Source organism: Limanda limanda, chromosome 13, assembly GCF_963576545.1.
Source record: "Limanda limanda chromosome 13, fLimLim1.1, whole genome shotgun sequence".
Taxonomy (NCBI): Eukaryota; Metazoa; Chordata; class Actinopteri; order Pleuronectiformes; family Pleuronectidae; genus Limanda; species Limanda limanda.
Window position 1 is genome coordinate 8,392,034 of NC_083648.1, and position 22,929 is coordinate 8,414,962.

Sequence of the window (22,929 nt, forward strand, 5' to 3'; positions counted from 1 at the left end):
TAAAGTAGAGGTAGGATGGGGGGGGGGGGGGTGGTGATGTGAAGTGTGCCCCGGGGAGATTGACTGCAGAGAGTCCTGGCATGTGTGTGTTAGTGCATGTGTGAGAGAGAGGACGTGTAAGGGATTTATCAGTGTGCGTATACCTGCTCCTCCTCCTTTTCCACCTGGGAACTTGCAGAGACATATTTTTAGAAGGCCCCTATACATGTTAGGTCTGCACGTTTGGACTGGAGCCACAAAATAGTCACAGAAAATATAAATTATTCACACAGAAGTACAAGTTGTTCAGATTCGTACTTGAAAAGAATGCGTTTAGGAACAAACTTCCACTGTGAGACTCACTCCTTCACAGAGTTTCCATGTTGTTGTGCTCCTGCAGCCTCATCAGTTTCTTCTCTCTGTCCGGTGTCGAAAGGAAACCGGGTTAAATCGCCTCATTACAAACTGTTTCTTCTAATCAATGTTGTAAATACTGTTATTTTGTCGATGAGTTCAGTTACATGCGGAATCTATTGCACTCTATTCCGTCCTGGGAGAGGGTTCCCCCACATGTCACTCTCTCTGATGTTTCTACATCCTGACTCTTGTTGAAGGTTTAGAACAGAGGATGTCGCACCTTGTTCGGCCCTTTCAGACAAAGATTCTTGAATTTGGGCTATACAAAGAATATCTGGTTGATTTAATGATTGAAGTTCACACGCTCACAAACAAGCAAACACAAAAAAACATCACCAAATTCCAGGCAGAAACAACCCGACAGGTTTCCTGCCTCATCTTGGAGTGGATGTGTCAAATTCCTCTGAATCACTGTGAGGATCCGCCCCAGAGGCCTGTGGCATTATGGGAGCAAACAGTGCAGGCTGCAGGGGGCGTACAAAGCTCGTGAAGGACTGGTGATGTGTAGACAGAAATCGCTTCAGGGCTCATTTGAGATTATCTGTCTGAATTATGTCTGCAGGCAAATGTGTTTGAAGTGTCCACTCAAATCCTCCTTTCTTTCTTTGTGTTGACCTGGTTTCTGTTTGGAAGTGATGAAGCTGTTACTGGTGCACGACCGAGTACTTATGAGTGAGTACGTTTGGTAGAGTACTCTATTACAAGTTGAAGCACTCAGATGCTTAATTTGCAGAAACCTATATCCTGCTTTATCATATTATTGATTGTGGTACATTAACGTGTAAGCAGGAATTTTGCCAATTGTACGGAATCTTATATAATCTCCTGAAACTGCAGCTATAGGCAGTTTACTCTACTTTAAATCCGAAGGGCCATTCTCCTCCAAAATGTCATCAGATATATCTCAACCTGGAAATCTTCTCGTTAAATACAAGTAACTACATGTGCATTACACAAAATATGACCTACGAATACCCTGATGATGTCGGAGCAGGTTTACTGCGCATGGAACCAACAAAGAAAAAAACAGGTGAAACTGCAAGTACCTTGTGACTTGTGCTATTTTCAAACGTGGGAACCACAGCTCATATATATATATATATAGAGTGAGATCTGTCAAATTCACACGTTTGAATCACAGCTGTCATATCACAGTCCCTCTCCGCTCCTGCAGAACACAAAGGATCCCAGTGATGTTCCTCACAGACAGAGGGGACCACTACATGTGTTGAGATATACTGCAGCGGAAACTATTAGTGGATTATAGAATCAATTAGTTGAGACGACCAGTTTAATAATCATTTGAGACAATTTTAAGAACAAATGCCAAAAATGTAAAAATGTTGATTTTAACTATATTTCTCAGTCCCTCATAGTCGACAAATTGATTTCTTAATATAAGATTATAGGTTGGTCAAAACCTGTAATTTGAACAAAAGAGCTTCTTAGTCAATCCACAGAAAATTACTATTTGAATGATCTATCATGAGACATTTTAAGGCTGAATTGAAGAGATGGAGGGAGATTTGTTTTCTGTTTTGTGTCATCATTAAAGTATTTTTTTTGTGGGAAACACCCATGGAAGTATTTCTATGTTTTCTGCGATTCATGAACTAAAGAAATAACGGATCATTTAAGTAATGTATCAAGAAATCAATTAGTTAATAAAATATTGGTTATAAGATTTTGCTTTGGGAAACTGTGATGGACATCTTCTTACTTTTTTTCTGATATTTTATGGACCAACTGATCAATTGATTCATCAGGAGCATCACTACTTGTGGCTCCGAATGAATCCCTGTAAATTAAACTTGTTTTGAGCCTCCAGTGGATTTGGAGAAAACAGTGTTATGATAATATTCTCATCTCATATAAAACCTGTAATTATCTGCAGCGGTGGGGAGCAAACAGCATCGTCTCCTGTAGGTAATGCAATGTGAAAACAAGGCTCCCACCGAACATGACTTTATAACATTCTAATCAAGGATTTGCATCTGAAACACAAACAGGCGTCAGTGTAATACACGTGCAACAGCAACACAATTGAACAACCTATGATTTGCATTCCAAGCTTCCTGATGCAGCAAAAACAGTAAATGTTTCTGTATGAGTCCTCTTCTTCTTCCTAAATGTAAAATAAGCTGCTGATGACCAGTTATAGAATTAGTTTTACTTTTAAAAATGAATTACAAAAACATATAAGACAGCACAGCACATCCAAAACTGCACAGATGATTTAACCTCTGATGTGGAAGAACTGCTTTCAGAGTTTACGTGACTCTTTGGTTTCCTGCGTGTGACCTCTAACCTCTCCAGCTTTCTGAGCAGTGTCCGACTGTGTGTCCCAGCAGGCAGTGCTGCACGTGGTATAGGATGACTGGGAAGACCCAGACCAGCAACGTGACCAACAAGAATGACCCACGCTCCCTCAACTCCCGCGTCTTCATCGGCAACCTCAACACAGCTGTGGTGACCAAGGGCGACATCGAGGCCATCTTCGCCAAGTACGGGAAGATTTTCGGCTGCTCGGTGCACAAGGGCTACGCCTTCGTCCAGTACGCCAGCGAGAGGAACGCCAGGGTGGCCGTGGCCGGGGAGAACACCAGGGTCATCGCCGGACAATCACTAGGTAATGTGATTCATATGGGCAACATGTAATGATTCATGTCTGGTTAAATCATCGATAACAGTTCAAATGCATTGGAGAAGAAAACTAGAAACTACACTGAACTTTCAGGGTAAAATGGTCGAACAAGAAGAAGTTATATTTATTTATATTCTATGTATTTCTTCCACCCTTCCCAAAAAGATATCAATAATAGCATTATATAAATGTGCATATCAAATTTTGTTAGCTACGGCAACAGCCTTCAATCCTTAACCTAAGCCTGATGTTTCGTTCAACAGCAACAACTCATTCATTAGATCCCTCATAAAACAACATTTTGCCCCTAAAGTCATTCCTTACCTATTCAGCTTCTTCCCCAGTATCGTGGTCAAAGTTAACCAGTAACTGTTTTACTGAAAACCTATAAATAATAAACAATTACACAGAGTGCATGTGTAGATGACTGAAAAGTGTAATATGATCATTAAAATCCTTTATCTGCAGTATTTTTCAAAAGCTCATTATAAAACAGAAAAGCACTGCATAAAAACGCATCAGTTTACTGGGAAAGCAATAAAACAAAACAAGAAATAAATTTAAAAGCAAAGCAAGAGCCATAACACAGGGATCGATACTTATAATAAAAGTAATTCTATAAAATACGAGCTTCAGGATTGTAAATTTGATAGAGAAACCGTCAGCAAGAGGCTTTAAAACACCTTATTTCAAGTTAATGGCTGAACTCTAACTTTGAATTGCTAAAAACCTGAAGTTACCATCTGCTCCCACTGCTTATGGTCAAAAGTTCTGCAACAGATCTTGCCGGCAATCTTAAATTTGATCAGAAAAACCTTCGAATAATCCTGAGCTGGAGCGGTGCAGCCGCTGTGCAGATGCAGAGATAGGGAACCCAGTTTTAGGAGTTAAACACGGCGAGGCTGCGGCGAGGACACGAGGCGAGCGCAGGCAGAAAGATAAGAGTGAGAAGACGAGGAGAAACTGGGACGACAGACAAGCTGCATCACGGAGGAAACGTTCACAGCTCAGTCCTCATGGGCATTCAATGGATCCCTGTAAATCTTCCTTATATTACTTATTGATTAGTTCACAGCCCCCTCCATAGCAAAATAAAAGTCCTCCTTGAGCCCTGCTCTCTCATTAAATATGAATAAGAGCGCTGCAGGGTCAAATCTGAAATTCCACCCTGCATTCGGACAGTTTCATGCATTTCGGCTGTGAAATTAAATGCGGCAGTGCTAAAACTGTGGGGACGACTTCAGTTCACAGTGATTTGATTCACCGTTATTTTACTTGAGAGATATTATTTCCTTATTAGGACAGATACTCTAAATCTTAAGTGGAACTAGATGAACTCAAGTGACTGGCCGTGAGCTAAGGGTTGTGTTAGTAGTTGGTAGTTTTGGATTAGGAGCAACATAAGTGCACTCATGCTAAGCAACTATGCATGTTAGCAGGATGTCAGACAAGTTTTAAATTAACTCCAAACAAAAAGAAAACATATTAACTGTCAAATGATGTGACCTAAGACCCTTGACCACCAAAATCGAATCATTTAATCTGTGAGTGTAAATTAACATTTGTGCCAAAGTTGAAAGGACTCCCGGTCCCAAGATAACATGTTTGCAAGATAAAAAAGAGTTCTAAGCGGTCTCTGTGACCTTGACCTTTGACCTCCAACTACTAATTCCTTAATCTTTGTATCAAAGTGAATGTTTTTACCAAATTCACTCAGAGGTGATGTGATCATAAGGTCACAGTGACCTTTCACCACCAAAATGTAACCAGCTCATAATGGAGCCCAACGGAAAGTTTGTACCAAATTTGAAGAAATTCCCCTGGGACGCTCTGGAGATATCTCGTTCACAAACACGGGACGGACGCACAACTTGAAAACAAAATGCTTCTGGCCTCTGGTTGTCATTAGCATGGAGGCTAAAACTCTGCAGTTTCATGCTGCCACAACACTTCACTCTGTCGTCAGCACATGTTCACGGGTCCCGTCTACATCATTGCTTCCACTTACTGCTCCTCTCATTGTTATGTACACTGACAAACCACAACACAGTTACATTACCTCAGACACACAACAGCTACACTGCGGTTTGTCCCGAGAGACAGGAAGCTCTATTAATGGCGTCGAGCTGAGCAGATCTCAGCTAACACAACAAACGCAGCGAAAGCTTCAAAACTCATTCAGACCACGACTCTATGCATAAGCCGATGTGGGATGCTCCTTTGCACACAGTGTGATAATGCAGCACCACTGTCTTCATGGTGTTCCTGTAAACCCACAAGAACACACAATGAATTCAGGACATTAACAATGCACCTGAAGTGTCAGAGGTAAACCTACAGGCGCCCGCGGTAACGTCTCTGCTTTGGAAATGATCTTTTCTGCTTTTATTCAGCTGCCACTGTGAGATTTAACCCCTGGAGTCTTATCTTTTAAACATGAACCTCATATTTGATTAAACTCGGGGATCTGTTTTGCCAGAGGTGCGAGCGGTCGGCACGAGATTTGAATTCTTGATATTTTCTTCAACGCGTTCCTGCTTTATTAAATTACATACAGGGAGGAGTGACACGAGGGATGATTGTGCAGAGGTAAGACGGGCGACCGGAGGGGTCACGAGGTCGGTATCAAACCTGTTATGTTCTCGAGCACTCAGTGAGCTGCTGGAGTGTCCCACATGGGCTTCACTCGCTTTATTTATTTGATTTATTTAGTTCATACAAACAACAGTGACTTTCGATCACACTGGTGTTTGGCCTGAGACGGCAGCTTTTTAAACCCTGATGAAGACGTCTGCTGGTGACGAAGGGCAAAAGAGAAGGTTAAATCCCAGATTCAACAGTTCAGCATAGATGAATTGATGATTTAAGGTTCATTCTTTAAATCTGTGTTTAGTTTGATATGCTTTGCCTCGTGTCAGTTTATTGTGTGCTGGAGTTTTCACGTGTGACAGCCCTCTGGTTTGGTCTTTGAGCGCCTCCCTGTGGCTGAAATACTTACTGCAGAACATTATATTAAATCACTGGTTTAATTAGGTCTTTATTAGGGCCGAGCACCGAATGGTGAGAGGCCCTATTGAAACTGTAAGGATTTGTATTATTATTATTTTCCTTTGGGGGAGTTTTTCAGGGTCTAGACATGCTCAAAAAGGATATGAAACGTTGCAGGAAATTCAAGACTTACGGATATTTTGCTATACTGGAGTAATTTGAAATGGGCTTGGCAAAATGGCTCAACAGCGCCCCCTGGAAAGCAGCCCCTAGTTTGTGATATGAAGCTGATAAACGCTCACATAAATACCTGGAAAATTAGTGGTAAGTTTGGAAAAATGTTCAGACACTTTTTTTGAGTTTGGGACTGTTTCTATATTTTATTTATTTATTTATTTATTTATATCTTATCTTATCTTATCTTATCTTATCTTATCTCATCTTATCTAACAAACTGCTTCACAAGATTAAAACAACAGGAAATTGCAATGAATACATTAAGTCAATATAAAATAAATATGGTCGATTAAAAGCTATTTTTAAGATGTGATGATTAAATATATTAACTTTAACTGAAACATTAACTGGAGTTTTTGCCTACTTATGAATTTTCCATGTGCTTGACCACTAGATGGTGCTGAGAGAGAGGGATCACGTCTGGGACACACTGTCCCTCAGCATGTCTGATTCATTTATGTCCTCAGTCCTCAAACTCCTGCAGGAATCCTCTGTGCAGAATATTAAACCACCATTTTACTTTTGTAATTTTATCCCATGATTTTTAGATTTTTTTTTAAAAGAGATTGTTTTTATATTTTTGAGTCAAATAAATAATAGAATTAACCCGGAATAATCTTCCTGAATTAAAAAGAAAACAGAGATCACAAGCACATAGCTGACACTTTAGTTTTTGTCTTTCACAGTTTTCCACATGAAACAAAAATAAAAGTCTTTTTGATATTTATCCAAACGTGTCAAAATGAGACAATGGTTGAGGACATTGATGTTTAATTTTCAGTGACTGGCCCTGAAGCTGCGAATCTTCTATCTTTCATGAGATTTCACTTTTCCGGTCTTTTCTTACCCAGGACAAAGGAGCTGGGGAAGTATTAAGATGTCACGCTGCGCATGAGACAGCTGCCAAGCCCCGTGTCAGTGTAATTAGATATTACAATTACAAGGCTTCATCTATAACAGAGTCCAAGTGCTGCAACAGCTGGGAATTCAGAAGGCTGCTTCCCCCCCCCCCCCCCCCTGGGCGCCCTGCTCTTTCAATCTGTCTCTGAAGTCCACAGCCCATCCACTTTAAATGAAATTTAAAAAGCAGAGATGAATGACCGCAGTAGGAAACTAATTCGCTCCTGCAGGGGATGAATCTCTGTTGTTTGACTGGTGAGGTCAAACTGGATTTTTCTGCAGGTTTGAACTGAACAGAGAACAGGTTGTATTCTCTGATATGAAGCTTGAATATCAAATGAGAGCCTCTTGTTAATTTGCTGTTTTTTGAATAGCAGTTAATTCTGTGACTTTTTTTCTTGATTTTCAAATAATCTACTCCACGGAATTTACCTCTGCCCCCTTTCTTTTTTTATTCTGATCATTTCTCATTTTTATTATATTTTATCATCAAATGCTAATTATGCTCCATGAACCAGAAATCCCTTCTTTTTATGTGTTTATTTATCTAAATGCCCTTGTTAAAGCATTGCTCTTTACACATGTTTAACAGAGATGGTAAAAAAATATATTTTACATATTGGAAAAATATGTTTCCATCGATGTACTCGTGTAAACACAAGCTTTAAATAAGTGAATTCACACATGAATAAAACATCCACAAATCAAAAATGTGCAAAGACTCAATGCTTAAATGAATATGCATATGTGTATATATGTATTCAGCCTGACACTCTTTGTATTGAAATAACCTGTAGCTGCTAGAATTTATTTGTGAAAATCCATATGCATGTTCTGAATTTGACTAATAGATCCACTCATTCATGCCTCATTGTTTTGTTTAAATTTAGTTTCAGCTACAGGGATTCATGACTCAGCTCATGTTAGGCTCTTTGTTTCTGTTGTCTAGCCCACAGCTTTATGCATTTGGTTCATTCTCACATCTCTCACAGAGTCAGTTTCAGCACCTGACACAGTTCAGAGACTTTAGCTGCAGAAGATAATGGAGCCAGATGTTTTCCTCAGGAGTTGGGGGCGAATAAAACTGAGCTCAAAGTAAAGTTAACGTCAGAATAAATACTAATGTTAGTCTGTTTCATGTTTGTATAGGTTGATGTTTACTAACAACACTCTCACCATCAGCTCCCCTTCATAGAAGTTAAAAGGTCTCTATCGCTCCCTAGTGGCTGCTTGTAGCATCAAACATAAAGCCCACCCCTTCTCTATTAGCAAAAAACAACAGTAAAGGATAGTTGTTTAGGAAAGCAGGTATTTATCAGTAAGAAAAATGTATTCAACAAAGTAACATTGGGATGTGGGGACTTGTAATAGGAATTTTCCATATATGTTTGCTAATATTAAATTGACTAAATAATTTGTGAGTTAACTGACAATGAATCTTACATTTTTTTACAAGCACACTTTAAATAGGGCTTCTTTTGGACCAGTAAATAAGTAATAGAAGTTTATGAAATTAAACTGGGAAATATTTAAACTATTAAAACATTTAGGATGCTTTCTTTTCTGAGGGGTTCTGGGTGACATGGACACTAAAATGCCGGCTACCTTGTTTTATCTATAAATATACACACACAATTTTGTATTTCTTATAATCAGGGAAGTAAACTTTCTTCTGGACTACACTTTAAAATGAAATACTTGACTCCAGCATGTAATGGGAGACAGGGGGAAATTGTGGGAGCATTTTTTTTCTTTCCTCCCATAAAGAAATTGTAATCATGTAATTTCCCCTCGTCTAATCCGTGTCGACACACTGTGAAAAAGACAGGGATGTTGTGGTTGAATATGTGCTCCTGCTGTTGGGGCTGAGTGGAGTGTTGGAGGAGAGGTTTCCCCCTGAACCAGTTTGACAGATGGTATGGTCTGAGGCTGAGAGTCTGCAGCTGGAGCAGCAGCATCAGTCTGTCAGAGGCTAAAACCCATAGAGGAGAAAAGTGGATCTCAGCTCAGCTTCTCTTCCACCAGCCTCCTCCTGCTCAACATGACCATGTACAAAGGCAGGCGTCGCAACCACAGATGTGAGTATGTGACGAGGCAGGTGGAGGAGTTGATTCATTTTTTCTGGAATGTTTGAGAGGATGATTATAAGTTGATTGATGCAGGAGCTTCACTTCAATTAGTGCGAGTGAGATTTCATTTCAGCTGATTTTAACTTCTTTATCGGGCTAAGAATGACAGTAGCTGTTCAGAGGAACTTGTTGTTAAGTGTTAAAACACAGCGATGGCGCTTTTCTGTCATGTGTCTGAAGTCTGTGTCGCATGCATCGTGCTTCTTTTCCGTGCATGTTGGCTAAATGTGGCATTTCTTGCAAAGAAATAAATATATAATACTTATGTCACCTTAAAAGGCACATTTAACTTCTGCTTGGTAGTTTAAATAGATCATGGATGATCAGATCACGGATGCTGCAGTGATTAATCGATTAGAAAACGACTCAACTACTTTGATAATCGATTCATCTTATCAGTTTGCAAAGATTCCAAAATATTCGGCTGCTCCCATGTGAAGACTCAGTGCTTTTCTTCATCATGTGTGAATATGGCTGCAAACTGAATATCTGTGTTTTTAGGATTACAAAAAAAACATTTAAACACATCTACTTTAGGTGATGGTAAATCATAACAAGCTTCTTTCACAGTTTTCTGACAAATTTACATCAGTAGATTAATCAATAAGGAAATTAATCTTTGGTTGCAGCCATATAAATCATACAGGATCATCATTAATACGTCTAATATGGTTATAATTTATGAATTCGGAAAAAGCAAATCCTTTTTCTGCCAGTTTTTTTGTGGTTTTCACAGGAAATGTCTGAGAGGCTCATTTTTCTCTGTGATTTGATCACAGGCGGCAGAGTGCTGCCTAAAGGGCGTCATCTATTCTGTGGCTGCACTTAGTGTTACAATTAGTGTGCTGCTTCTGTGACAAGAAAAGTTGTGTTTTCAGAAACCACTGCAGTGGAGCCTGTGAGCAATGGACTGTGTGTCTGGATGGTTGGCAGCTGCAGGTGTGTGTGTGTGTGTGTGTGTGTGTGTGTGTGTGTGTGTGTGTGTGTGTGTGTGTGTGTGTATGATCTCACCTGTGACGCACAGTGCTGGTGGAAAGATTTGTGCACGCTTTGCATCTGTGGATGAATAAATCTCATATATTAACATCTATATGTGCTGATTTATGATCGGTGGCAGGTGTTCATACACTGAATGTGTTCTGCATTTCAAATCTTTTCATCCATATTTATAAATAGCACCCTTAAGTGGGGCTGCAAATAATAATCACTATCACTGTGTGTTACATTGAGACGGGTGTTTTAGTCAAGTGTCCAATGAAAGACGTAAGGAAATCCAGCTCCTGGGTTTATTTTGAAATAGCAGCCTTGTCTGTTTTATCAGCGTCATGAAAAATCTCCGCAGCACAATGTGTTCAAAGTTATATAAACATCTTTAGAGTATTGGTCCAGTATCACAATTTGTGTTGTTGGAGATGCTATAAAAGTGATGACGACACCTTTGCAATTTGCACCCTACAACACCCCTTCAAGTTGTTACCACTTCAACCTAAGATTTCTTTCACCTTGTTTAATGAGATTAGTCTTTTAAAGCACAGAAACATCAGACAAATGATCCGGTAGCAACTAAACAAAAATAAAAAAATCTGAGGATCTTGTATCTCTTGGTTTTTCTTATGTTAAAAACATGTATTTTCTGCTTTGGGATCCTCGTAATCTTCTTACAACTGGTTGAATTTAACTCTTGGGGTCATGACCCTCAGGTTTTGAACCACAGATTCTGCCAATTGATCAAATATTGCCAAAATCATTGTGTATCTCACAGTACAGATGTGTGATGTGCAGCGTGTGCGATGGTTTCCAGTTGTTCCTCACCGTGTAGCCTCCGCAGTCAGCTCATGAACGAGGAGGCAGATGTACCAGTAGTTCCGAGCAGGTGGCAGCTGTAGATATGTCTTTTTTCCAGCTGCCTGCTTGGATTAACAAGCGGACGTTAAGGTGGAAGTGAGGGACGGCCTCTAATGGATAAAACGCTTCAAAGCGTTGCACTTAAGAGCCACAAACTTGCATCATTAGATCATAAGATTAAAATCATAAGAGAAAAAAAGGAAGCATGCGGGAGCAGCTCAGGAGAGATGAAAGACGGAATTATCTTCACCTCAGGCTACAGCAATACGCTCATTATGATTTAATGCAAAAATCAACACAAGCTAACGTTGGGATGAACCTCAGCAGCATCAAAATTTCAACTTCTCTGCTGGTGATGTGCTCTTTTGATTTGATCGACATTCCCAGTGAGATAAATTGACTCCATCCAACCCTAAAATATAGAAATCCCACATCACGTCCTGCTTAATTGATTATAGCTCAGCAGGTCTAATGAAAATTATTTTATCCGAAGCTCAGGAGTTTGTGGTGGAGCTGCCAAACACGTCCACACTGTTCCAGGTAGCCATTTTCCTTAAGAGGACGAAGGAGCAAAGTACAAGATATTAATTAAGGAAGGACAGGCTGTCAGGCAATTAATCCAAGTCCCACCCATAACCAAACCCGTTAACGCCTCGGGGTGCTCGTCCTGAATGGAATCAGTGGAGATGCTGTCGATCTGGGCATCAGCTCACAGAGGGTTGACAGAGTAATTTAAATAGACGTGTTTGGAAGTGTCTGGATGTCTGGACGCTCGACAGATGGATCTGCTCCCTGCTTGTAAGGGAAATGGTCTAAGCACGCAGCATGTGTCTGATTTTCCTCACTTATATACAAATTTCTGAAATTTATTTTGGACCGGAGAGATCTTTCACCTGAAATATCTTTAGTCACATTTTGAGCTGTTGAAATTCAAATAGAGTATATTATTAAAGAAATTGTAAAAAAATTGAATTCAAACATAAACTATCTGTTTACATTCTCATTAATACGAATTGAAGTAAAGTGTTGTATCAAAAATCTATATTTCACTTTTGACTATATGATGTATAGATTCTGGATATCTCAACAATTATTTTGGTCATTGATTAACATCAGGTGATTCCCTTGAGCCTGATCCATTTTTCTTTCGTCAGATAGCACTCGTTAAAGGCACATACCCAGAAACACATTTGCTTTCTACACCTGTCACTCACGGTGCCTTGCTCGAGAAAAACACTCTCTCAGTTGTAATAAAAAAGGACGACGCAGCCTTCGCCCTTGAGCCAAGATTGAAGATTATTCCATTCGTCCCTGTCAGATTTACAGGGTGTGAGAACACGCGGTAGATTGAATTTGCCACCGCTGTCGTGCAGGATGTCTGAGAGTCGCACATTTGTATTCACACAGGGGCCCGGATGATCTCTTAATCAAATACTGTTCACCTGCTCTCAGGACGCATGCCGTGGCGGAGCTGGAGTTTGTTATGTGCCAGAGGTGATGGCTTGTCTGCCAAAAGAAATCCATTGTCTCATTTCTTTCCCGGAGCTAATTTAAAACTTCACGTATACCCCCTCAGTCGTAAAGGCACAGAAAGCACCAATTTAAACATGGATAACCACTTAGATTTCCCAATTAGTTCCGTTACACGTTTCCTAAGAGCCGTAGATGAAGGAGGACGTGGTTAAAAAGCCCATTTGCTATGTAAAGTCTTTTCCAATGTATTGTTACCGATGGGAATTACCACAGGCCATGTACTGGCATTCAGCTGCTGTCTAGCTAACTAGAAGCAGCACAAGAGGCTCTTAAGTTATTTAGGCACTTTCTCCTTTTCAAACTAAGCTCAACCCAGTGGACCAATTCAATTTGTGTGTGTGTGTGTTTGTGTTTGTGTGCGTGCGTCAGCTCTCACGACTCCTCCACACCCCCAGAGACTTGGAGCTCAAGGGCAGGCTGAGCTGATGAGGTCTATATCCAGCTAAAATGGAAACTCACACAAACACACACACACATTCAGTAACAACAGACTCGCAGGTAATTTAGCAAAGATTCATTAATATGAATGAAGACAAACTGAGTCAGTGCACCCTGAGGTGGTGATGACTGTATTCTTGCAGTGTTGGATGAATAAATCTGTTACTGAACTCAGCCGCATCCTCGCCGGGAGACGCGCTCTGTCAAAACGAGCTCTTGTAAAACCTGAGATTGATGCTTTCATCTCGTACATAGATGAGGGTAGACGGTGTTACCACACTTCCTTTTGACCCCGGAGATTTAAAAACTACTGCAGACTTAGCAGGAAAAAGCAAAACTAATCTGTGAGGGGGTGTTACAGTGCGTGTTAGAGCTGTTGCTTAGGGCTTGTGGAAATTGCTGCTATTATTATCATATTAGGAATAAAAATAAATCCATCTCTGGTATTAGTTTTCTCAAAGTGGTCGTTTGCTTTTTGCCTTGATATGAAAGGTTTTTCTTGATTTATATGTTATTATTTACTAAAACTTTTTGTCGTCTTTTTCATGTGTGAAGCACTTTGTAAACAGTAAGTTAAATTTATGCATAAGATAACCTTAATATTAACTTCCCCTGACTGTCAAAACTTCACTAATCCATTTGTATACATTAACAGCTGATTAAATATCTAAAAATAACATTATAAGGTTTTCTTGTGTGGACAAACCATAGACTTCATATAAAGATAGACGACGGATCTCCACTCCCTTCCACCATATGGAAATGAAGCCATAATATCTTGGATATAAAGGCCAATCATGACATTTCACCCCCTTTATATAACATCAACTACAACAACAACTAAAAACATTTATACAACCTGTACCTTAGTTGTTTTAGCTTGGCTCATGCCCCATCCATTAACATGGAGAATGCTGGGTTTATGAGCTTTTTTCAGAGGTGTGAAGCTGTTTCAAAGTTTTCCTCCCACGTATACAATAGTATAATGCAGGTACATGTATTCTCTACACACTGCTGCAGTGAGTGCTGGATAAACATGAACTGTCGACTCATATCTTACTCCAAGTCATAATGAAGTAGAAGACACATTAATGAGTGTTTGCAGCTAATAGCACAAAAATCTGAGCGCTGCTCTTCTATATTGTATTTTCTCCTACATACCACAATAATGAGGGTTAATAGGTGAACGTTGTAATATGTAATATAGTGTTTTCTCATCTTTTTCATTAAATCACAGTAAGTACAAATTAATTCTCAAATTTCAGATTTGTGTACCCTAAAGGTGCCGAGTATTTAGAAATATAAAGTATGATTAATTTGTCCTTTCCACTAAAATGCCCAATTTGTACCACCTGATCTTGTTTTGTGCCCCTGTATATTCATCAGGAACCAGTAAATATTTAATTCATACTGTTAAATTCGCCTGTAAATGGGTCCAGCAGGATCATTTACACAGAACTGCACATAAGATACTATCTCTTTATAGCCCCACACTGGTTTCATATCTCACACATAAACTCACTCTGTGGAGCAGTGGCAACAAACCTTTGTGTCTGCACCGTCTGCAGTCATTATAAAGTGCCTTGCTCAAATACACCCTGTCAAAGCAAAGCTTTCACCTGCGGCTAAAATTTTAACCAGCGCTCAGGAGCTCACATTTGACATTTTATGTTGTCGCTACGTGTGTTACGATGTTAATATGCTGCAGCCAACTTGCTCATAATGGCTTCGGCATGAAGTCACTTTTTATATCACCCCTCAGTGCGATGCCGCACACAATTTACAATATCAATCAAGTCCTAAGTGGCTATTGCTTAGCAACAGTTTCTATCTCCTCTATCTCCAGGCACAACTTTTTTATGGATGCAGGCATAAACAAGTCAGTCTGCGAGCACACATGCACACACTCAGGCATACGTGCCATTTGTGTATATGATTATTATAATGACTGTAATTAATCAGAGCCTCAGTATGTGTCTGTCGTACAGGGTTGGGTGGGGGGGGGGTTGTGGGGTGGCAGTGCTCGTTTCAGAGTGCTTTTTATTTCTCTGCTCTCTCTTTAATGACCCAAGGAGGGGACCAAAGGAGAGCAGGCTTTATATTGGAAACCGTTCCTCACGTCTTCGTGGAGCATAATGATAATGATACAGATGTCCCAGTGCACCTGAACGCTCCCAATGCATCCCCAATCCAGTGTGAGTTAGTGAGTGGTCCTAATGAAGCAAATCATCATTGCTGAAGTCCTGGTTAAGGTTAGGGATAGGGTTTGGTTAGGCTGAATGGAAGTCAATACAAAGTCCTAATTAGTGTGTGTGTGTGTGTGTGTGACAAAGACCGGAGTGCGTGTGACAACAGGATCAAAGAAAAACACATGCATACTGTAGTGTCTGATATTTTAAAGATGTTAAATCCACGAGCTCAGCACATTAGCGTGGCAGCTCGGGACTAAATTATCAACCTCTGCAACACGTTCAGCCGACTGACTCAACTCCAGCTCCTGTCATGACAGTAACTGGATCCCCAGGGCAGTTGATGCAAAAGCTGATGTTTTATCCGTGCAACTTTTTTGAAGCCGTCAAGGGGGGGGGGGGGGACTCATTTATCAAACGGGGATCCGTGCGGCTTTTGTCAGTGTGTGTCTACATGTGTGTGAGTGGGAGGGGGGTGTTAGATATTTGTTTGCGTTTCTGTGTTTGACCTTGAGCCGTGTTTTCAAGGCTGATTGAGCTGAGTTTGAGCAAAAAGCCCTGACGACAAGCCGACAGACTAAATGCAGTGATACCAGCCCGGTTTAAAGCTCTCTGCAGGTAGAGAGGCTGCTGTCAGTCACTGGAGGAGCCACGGGCTGCATACAGATGAGTCACTAAAGTCAACTGATGTATTCAAAGAATTATTTTCGGTCGTTACACTGAGTAAGGATTGCTGTCCTAATATATATGTTTTTGAACGATCATCTATTGATTATTTATTCAATAGGTAAAGTACATCTTTTCATCTAAGTCTTTTAATCTTAACCTGTATGATGTTACTAGGATTCTATTCTGTAATAAATATATATATATATATATAAATATTTTGCATTTTATTTATTGTGTTTTTAAACAAATAAGTTGATGCAATAATGTTATAGTTACAGAAGGTGAAAAGAAAATACACAAACGCAAAACGTACAAGAAATCCAGAAGACAGAAAGTACAGATGAGTCATTGAATTCCACTAATGCATTTGAATACATTTGTTCAAGTTCTGTTGTATTACTGAGTAAGACTTCTGCCCTTACATTTACTTTACTTTTTGTCTCATGAGCTTTAAAACTCTTGAAACTCTCTTTAAAATGTCTGCCTTTCTGTTCGTTTTTCATTTCTTGGAGGAAAACATTGGACCGAAGAGGTCTCTGTAAATTATTCAGTGAATTCGACCTCAGTTCACCTGCCGGTCTCATCACATTGTAGCCTTTAGGTGTATAGACAGATCCAACCAACAGAAACTCATTAAAAGTTGATTTAGTCATGCTACTTTTTCTTTTACCTTAAAAAAGCGGCTTATTCCGATGGTAATCATTTGGAAGATGGAGAATTTGGCCTCTGTTCTTGCTCTGTGAAACTTGGGTTAGCCGGTGTGATCTCCTTGTGTAGGTGAAAGTTGAAAATGTACTGAATCTGGCCTGGCAAGTTCAAGAGTCATCCCGAACTGCAGATCAGTTAAAAATACCTAATTAAAAAACAGTGTTTATCTCCAATATTCTATATAATAAGAGATAGATAGATAGATAGATAGATAGATAGATAGATAGATAGATAGATAGATAGATAGATAGATAGATAGATAGATAGATAGATAGATAGATAGATAGATAGATAGATAGATAGATAGATAGATAGATAGATAGATAGATAGATAGATAGATAGATAGATAGATAGATAGATAGATAGATAGATAGATAGATAATTAGATAGATAGATAGATAGATAGATAGATAGATAGATAGATAGATAGATAGATAGATAGATAGATAGATAGATAGATAGATAGATAGATAGATAGATAGATAGATAGATAGATAGATAGATAGATAGATAGATAGATAGATAGATAGATAGATAGATAGATAGATAGATAGATAGATAGATAGATAGATAGATTTACTTTATTGTCGGCATCAGTGAAAATTTGCCTTTGGCTTCTCCGAAAGTTACATACGAAACACAACACCATTAAAAACATACAAAATATAGTATATATACAGTAGAACATACAAAAGTGCAATGGACGCGTAGCAGCAAGTTGCATAAATAAATAAAACCAGAGAGCAAATCTTACAGAACAGTAAATGTCAGCCTTTTTTCAGTGCCTCTTTGGCACGGGGCATAAAATACTGTTTGTATATGTTCCGGCTGGCCCATGGGACCCAGATTTGCCAAGTTGTAACAAGAAACTGCTCAGACTGTTACTTTCCAGCTAAGGTGGCGGTAAATCAAAATGTTCCCACACCGCTGACCTCAATGTGTCTGGTCTGAAATCTCAGGGTTATTATCTATCTCAATCTTATGTAGCTAACCCAACTTCTACCACATCATTATTTGACCAAAATACTCAGGTAGCACAAGTAAAATAGGTTTAATATGTAACATTTACAAAACATACAGCTCCCCTAACTTAAAATTAGTGCTATGAGTTATATTAAAATAATTGCCATGATGATTTTATAGTAAGACAACTTTAAAGTTAAATATAATTTATGGTACCACCTGGACACATCGACTGTGTCTGTGCAAAAAAAGGTTTTCCCCACATAAAAGTAATTTCTCTAAGATTGTAGAGAAAATAGTAGTTTCATTAGAATACAGTGTGAATGAGGTTTCTCTGATGCGTCCTTGTCTGAGAAGGGATTTAGAGAAATCTTACCTTGAACGTCTGTCAGCATCAATCTTCCTCTAATACCGCTAATCTTCATTTTCAAAAGTTGGAATAATGAAAGTTGCCTCGTCTGGATTTTGCCTCTTTTGTCTATAAACATTTCACCTGGCTTGTGGTACATTTTATGTTTTCACTTGGAGAATAAAATGTCTTTGGTTCATGGAGATTTTGAGAATAAGATCTTGCATGCATCACTTTTCATTCAAGGATTTGTGGAACAAGGTTGCAGTCTTGTTTATCATCGATTAAAAGCTATAGTTAAATAATTTATCGATTAAAAGCCAGTTAACAATAGCTAACTAATGTTTCCTGTCTATATTGTCTATGGAGAGATCCCTGTCTGATGCTCTTTCAGATTAAGAAGTGGGGGACAAATCCATAGTCCTCTTTGTTTAGAAATATATTATGACATTTTTTTCTTTAGCAGACTCAAGGATATCTCTTCAGGAAATCCCAAGGTTGAGTCTTTCAATCGCATCTTTCATCCGAGCAACAGTCCAGGAGGTCGACATCATTATTTTTCAAAGAAAAGTAGCAACTAATTTCAGCTTAAGACGAATATTTATAAAGAATTTTGGAAATCTGGTTTTAACCATTTAAGATGACTAGTTATGTTTTCAAGGATTCATTGTTGTGGTCAAACTCTTTCATGCAATATCACCATTTCTTGTTTCCAGACATCAACATGGCAGGAGAGCCAAAACCATACAGGCCCAAGTTGGGCACCAAGAGGCCTCTCTCGTCGCTCTACAGGTTTGTGTGAAACTCGTCTTATTTCTCTGTATATGTTGGCTGTTGCTTTGCTGACCTACTTTTGCTGCTGTACTTACAGTCTGTAAAATATGTGCTCATAATCCTCGCTGGCAGGCCGCGGGTCCTTGTGGAGGAAACAGCCAATTCCCTACCTGTGCTATCAGTGCCACTTGCGTCCGTTGTTATTACACACTCACTCATTCCTGACATTTTGTTGGAAGCTCAGAAAATTCTGTTTGCAAAGTGTGACGGGAGCAATGATATTAAAAACAACAGCAGTTTATTTCAGTTTTTAAAGGAACAGTTAACTTTTCTGGAAATTGCTTTTTTGCTGTTAGAGCTTGTTGATACAACCAATGTCACTGTCATGTTTATACACTAAGTATGAACCTACAGCAAGGAGACAGTTCTACATCTATAGATCTATACAGAAAGAAACTCTCCCTAATTAACAGTTAACACTTTATGTGTAATATGTACAAAAACCTGTTTTCTTGTCCATGCAAGTGTTGAAAATAATGTAGTCTTGTTGTTTTACAATGCTGGAGAGGCTTCGGCCGACGTGATTCAAAGGATATTATTCTATGTTGTACAGGGCAGCAGTCGCTCAGCTTAATTTAAGCTTGATAAGAAAACATTCCAGCATAAACCATTTCAAATAAAAAGGCAACTAGTTTTTTTTGCACAATTAGTTTAAAACAAACAAGATTTGGGTGTTAATTAGTGAGCTTTAGAGATGTTGGTTCACAGTTTTTCTCATTGGCTGCTGGCATCGTGTTTACTGCAAAGTCACAAGAGTTGTATCTTCTCATTTAACTCTCAGCACTAAATCCTAAACTGCTGAACTACCTCTTCTAAAGGGACGGCAGAATTTAGTTTCTGCCCTGGCTACACACAAAATGTGCACAATCATTCAATACAGGAGTAATAACATATGCATTTTTTTGTTCACAGTGGCTATGAGTTTGACTATGACTACTACAGAGACGATTTCTACAGCAGGTATGTAAGAAAGATCCACTGGTATAGAACTCATACTCCGTTTTAACTTTTGCTTTCCCTCCCTTTCTTTAATCCCCATGTCTTGATTTTGGCCCTTCACCCTCGTCTCTTTTCAAGACAGCCACTTAGACAAGGATGAGTTTTCTGCAGAATGGCCCCATTTCTGTCTGAGGCGAAGTAACTACATTATCACAGGCATAATGAATGTCATACGAGTTTTTATTCCTCTCCATTGGGCTTACTAATGATGCTTTTATCTGCATAGGCGAGTACTGAATGTCAGATAGTCCCCTGGCTGGTCATTTGCACTGGCAAGGCAAAGAATGCATCTTCCATTTGACATTTTCATGGGTTTGTTTACTTCCTCTGCTTTGCAATATCCCTGAGAGTCAAATCCTTCAGCTTTGAGTCATTATTGATATTTTGGCAATTTAATATGTCGTAGGCAAAAGGGAACAGGATCTGATTGAATGGCCGTGGCATTGTTCAATATGTTCCTCCGATCGTTCAGACATCTTTTGCCGCATTTGTCCATTTGGAGCTTTGTAAGGATTTCTTGTGGCTAGAATAACAACATCAAGGCACCGCAGGAGTATCAGTGACACACTGGTGTTCACTGCCCATAATGATTCCAGAGTTACAGCTCCCTCCCTTCGTATAAAGCGTTTCTGTGCTGTAATACACGTGTTACATTTTTCCTCTCTTAAATTGCTGCAACTTTATTTTTCATCTGTTTTCAGACTCTTTGAGTTTCACGGCCGTGTCGCCCCCCCGACCCGAGCTGTGATCCCCATCAAACGTTCACGACTACTCGTCCCCTCCACGCGCAGAGCCAAATCCTCCTTTACAGTCAGAGCCTGTTCCTCTTCCTCTTCCTCCTCCTCGTCCTCCTCCAGAGCACTCCACGCCGTCTCTTCCGTCACGGCCCCTAAACGTATGTTCTCTTTGTCCATTGTTGTTCGACCAATTAATTTGTTCTTGTTCTGTTGACAGAAACATTCTGGTTTATTACTACCTTTTTGTAGTTTTGGCCATTATCTTTATTAAATATAACACAAATTTAGACACCAGAGTATTTGATTAGATCTGGAATTGTGGCAACTAATTGAATAATTGGTTCAGCTCTTGCCGGGTTGTAAACAAACCAACCGTTAAGGCAGTTACTGTATCCAAACCACTTTGGCTCTCCTGAATGTTTTGACATGTTTCTGTTTAGGTGTCACAGCCGCAACTTCTCTGTTTTGGTTTATTCTCACCACATCATTTTCTGCTGTGATAAAGCCCTGTGATTAACCCATGGTATGCCGCCAGCACATCTGGTGACCATGGTGGAGCGTCGAGAAGAAATCAAACTTTTTTACCAAATTTTCAGAAGGTGTTTGTAACACATTGCGCTGCCTTCACAAGACTAAAGATCAGAGTTCTGTGTTGTTACTGCAGAAACGTGGCCAAAACTCCAAAAAGACCATTCAGGTTGTATGAAATTATATTTCTTCCATTTATCCAAAGTTGGCATTGATCATACTCTGACAGATAATAATCAGCAGTCACAAATGCAGCATAGTGGAATAGCACAAACTTTCATCCTCATGCTTTTTTTCACACTGATTTCTGGCAAAGAACTTGCTCTTTGAGACACGTCAGAGCGCCGCAGTGCAGCAGCTTTGCTGTTGTAACTGCGTCTGTCTACTTGTCAAACATCACATTTGCTATGCTTTTTAACACTATTCATGTTTGGCCGACAGTGAAGACGGACCAGCTCGTAACAATCAAAAGGGAGCTGTCACAGATCAAGACCAAGATCGACTCCCTGCTGGGAAGGCTGGAGAAGATTGAGCGGCAACATCGCTTTGACGCCGGTAAGACATGACAGAGGGGAGGGGGGGGGGACCCGTCTGCTGGGGAAGTTTGCATATAGACAGCACATGGGGAAAAGACACACAGTGGCTTTGTGGAAAAAGGACAAAGGGATTTAGAAAATATTAAAATAAACCTATTATGTTCTGGTGTTAACTGCTCGTCTTTGTCCCTCTTGCTTGCCTCTTTTGCCAGAGATGCAGAGGAAACAAGAGGAGATGTGTGAATGTCTCCATGGTGATGCGCTGGACCACTCTGGTGGTGAGGAAGCGGATGGGAGAGCCGAAGTGGAGGCGGGGGAGATGACGGACGGTGGTGAAGATGACTTTGAAGATGAAGGCACCAGCGACATGGTAATTAGGACAAGATGCCATTACCAGTCTCATCAAGGAGTGAGTGGCAACTGAGTTCCCCTGTAAGGATAATGTGTTCAGTCGGGTTACTGTGTGCGTCTGTGTAGGACACACGTCCATTAATCACATGATGCTGTATGTGTTTATTCTACAAGTCATAATCTCAGGTGATAGGGAAATAAACATTTCAGGAATTTATTTTGGATCCTGTACAGTCAATGTAAAGATTTAGCTATTATTGTTTAGCTTCTTACAATAGCCAGTCAGTGGCACATCTGTAGCTGACTGTTCTCCCTACGAATTAGATTATTAGATACTTACCACAATAAAACTTTTCTACCAATTGATATCAGCTGCATACAACTTAAAGCTACATAAAGCTGTTTGTGTCCTTATTCACTGTGGAGAAATATGTCAATCAATATATTTTATAAGCTGCCTCAGAAATTCTAATAAATTACAGTATATCACATTTAGTTTGTATAGGTGCAGAGTGGAAACATAGAATGTATGACTGTATTCCTTTTATGTCTATAACAATACAATAATCAAATGTTTTTGTGTTGCAGATAGAGAACCACATATCAGATATTGACAACTGAGTAAGGTCAGTATTTAATTGTACTATTTTTCCTAACAAGGAAACAAATCTGTCTACCACTTCACTTTCTGAATAGAGTATGAAAAGCATATTCTCAGTAGATCTTTAAGTGCCCTACTTAAAGACAACAGGCATCGCTACTAAGCTTTTTTCTCCGCTTTTAAACAAAAGCGAGAAAGTGAAACACACTGCTCATCCCCTTCCAGTTTAATGCTTCACCCTGTTTGTCATTCTCTCCATCTGGGAGTGTAAGGAGAGACAGGTTCTCTGCAGTTATCACTGACAACTGTCTGAACAGCCGCAGAGATACGACGCTGTCTCCTCCGCACTTTCCG

The 22,929-nt window shown here is 39.6% G+C and overlaps 1 protein-coding gene across 1 annotated transcript; it reads left to right on the top strand.

Moving 5' to 3' along the window:
- The first annotated feature begins 2,769 nt into the window (after window positions 1–2,769).
- On the top strand, window positions 2,770–22,595 carry LOC133018511 (RNA-binding Raly-like protein). Its single transcript, XM_061084885.1, has 7 exons — window positions 2,770–3,025; window positions 18,706–18,781; window positions 19,736–19,783; window positions 20,524–20,717; window positions 21,529–21,642; window positions 21,836–21,993; window positions 22,563–22,595. Exons 1-7 carry the CDS (start codon window positions 2,770–2,772, stop codon window positions 22,593–22,595), a joined length of 879 nt encoding a protein of 292 aa, XP_060940868.1.
- The last annotated feature ends 334 nt before the right edge of the window (window positions 22,596–22,929 follow it).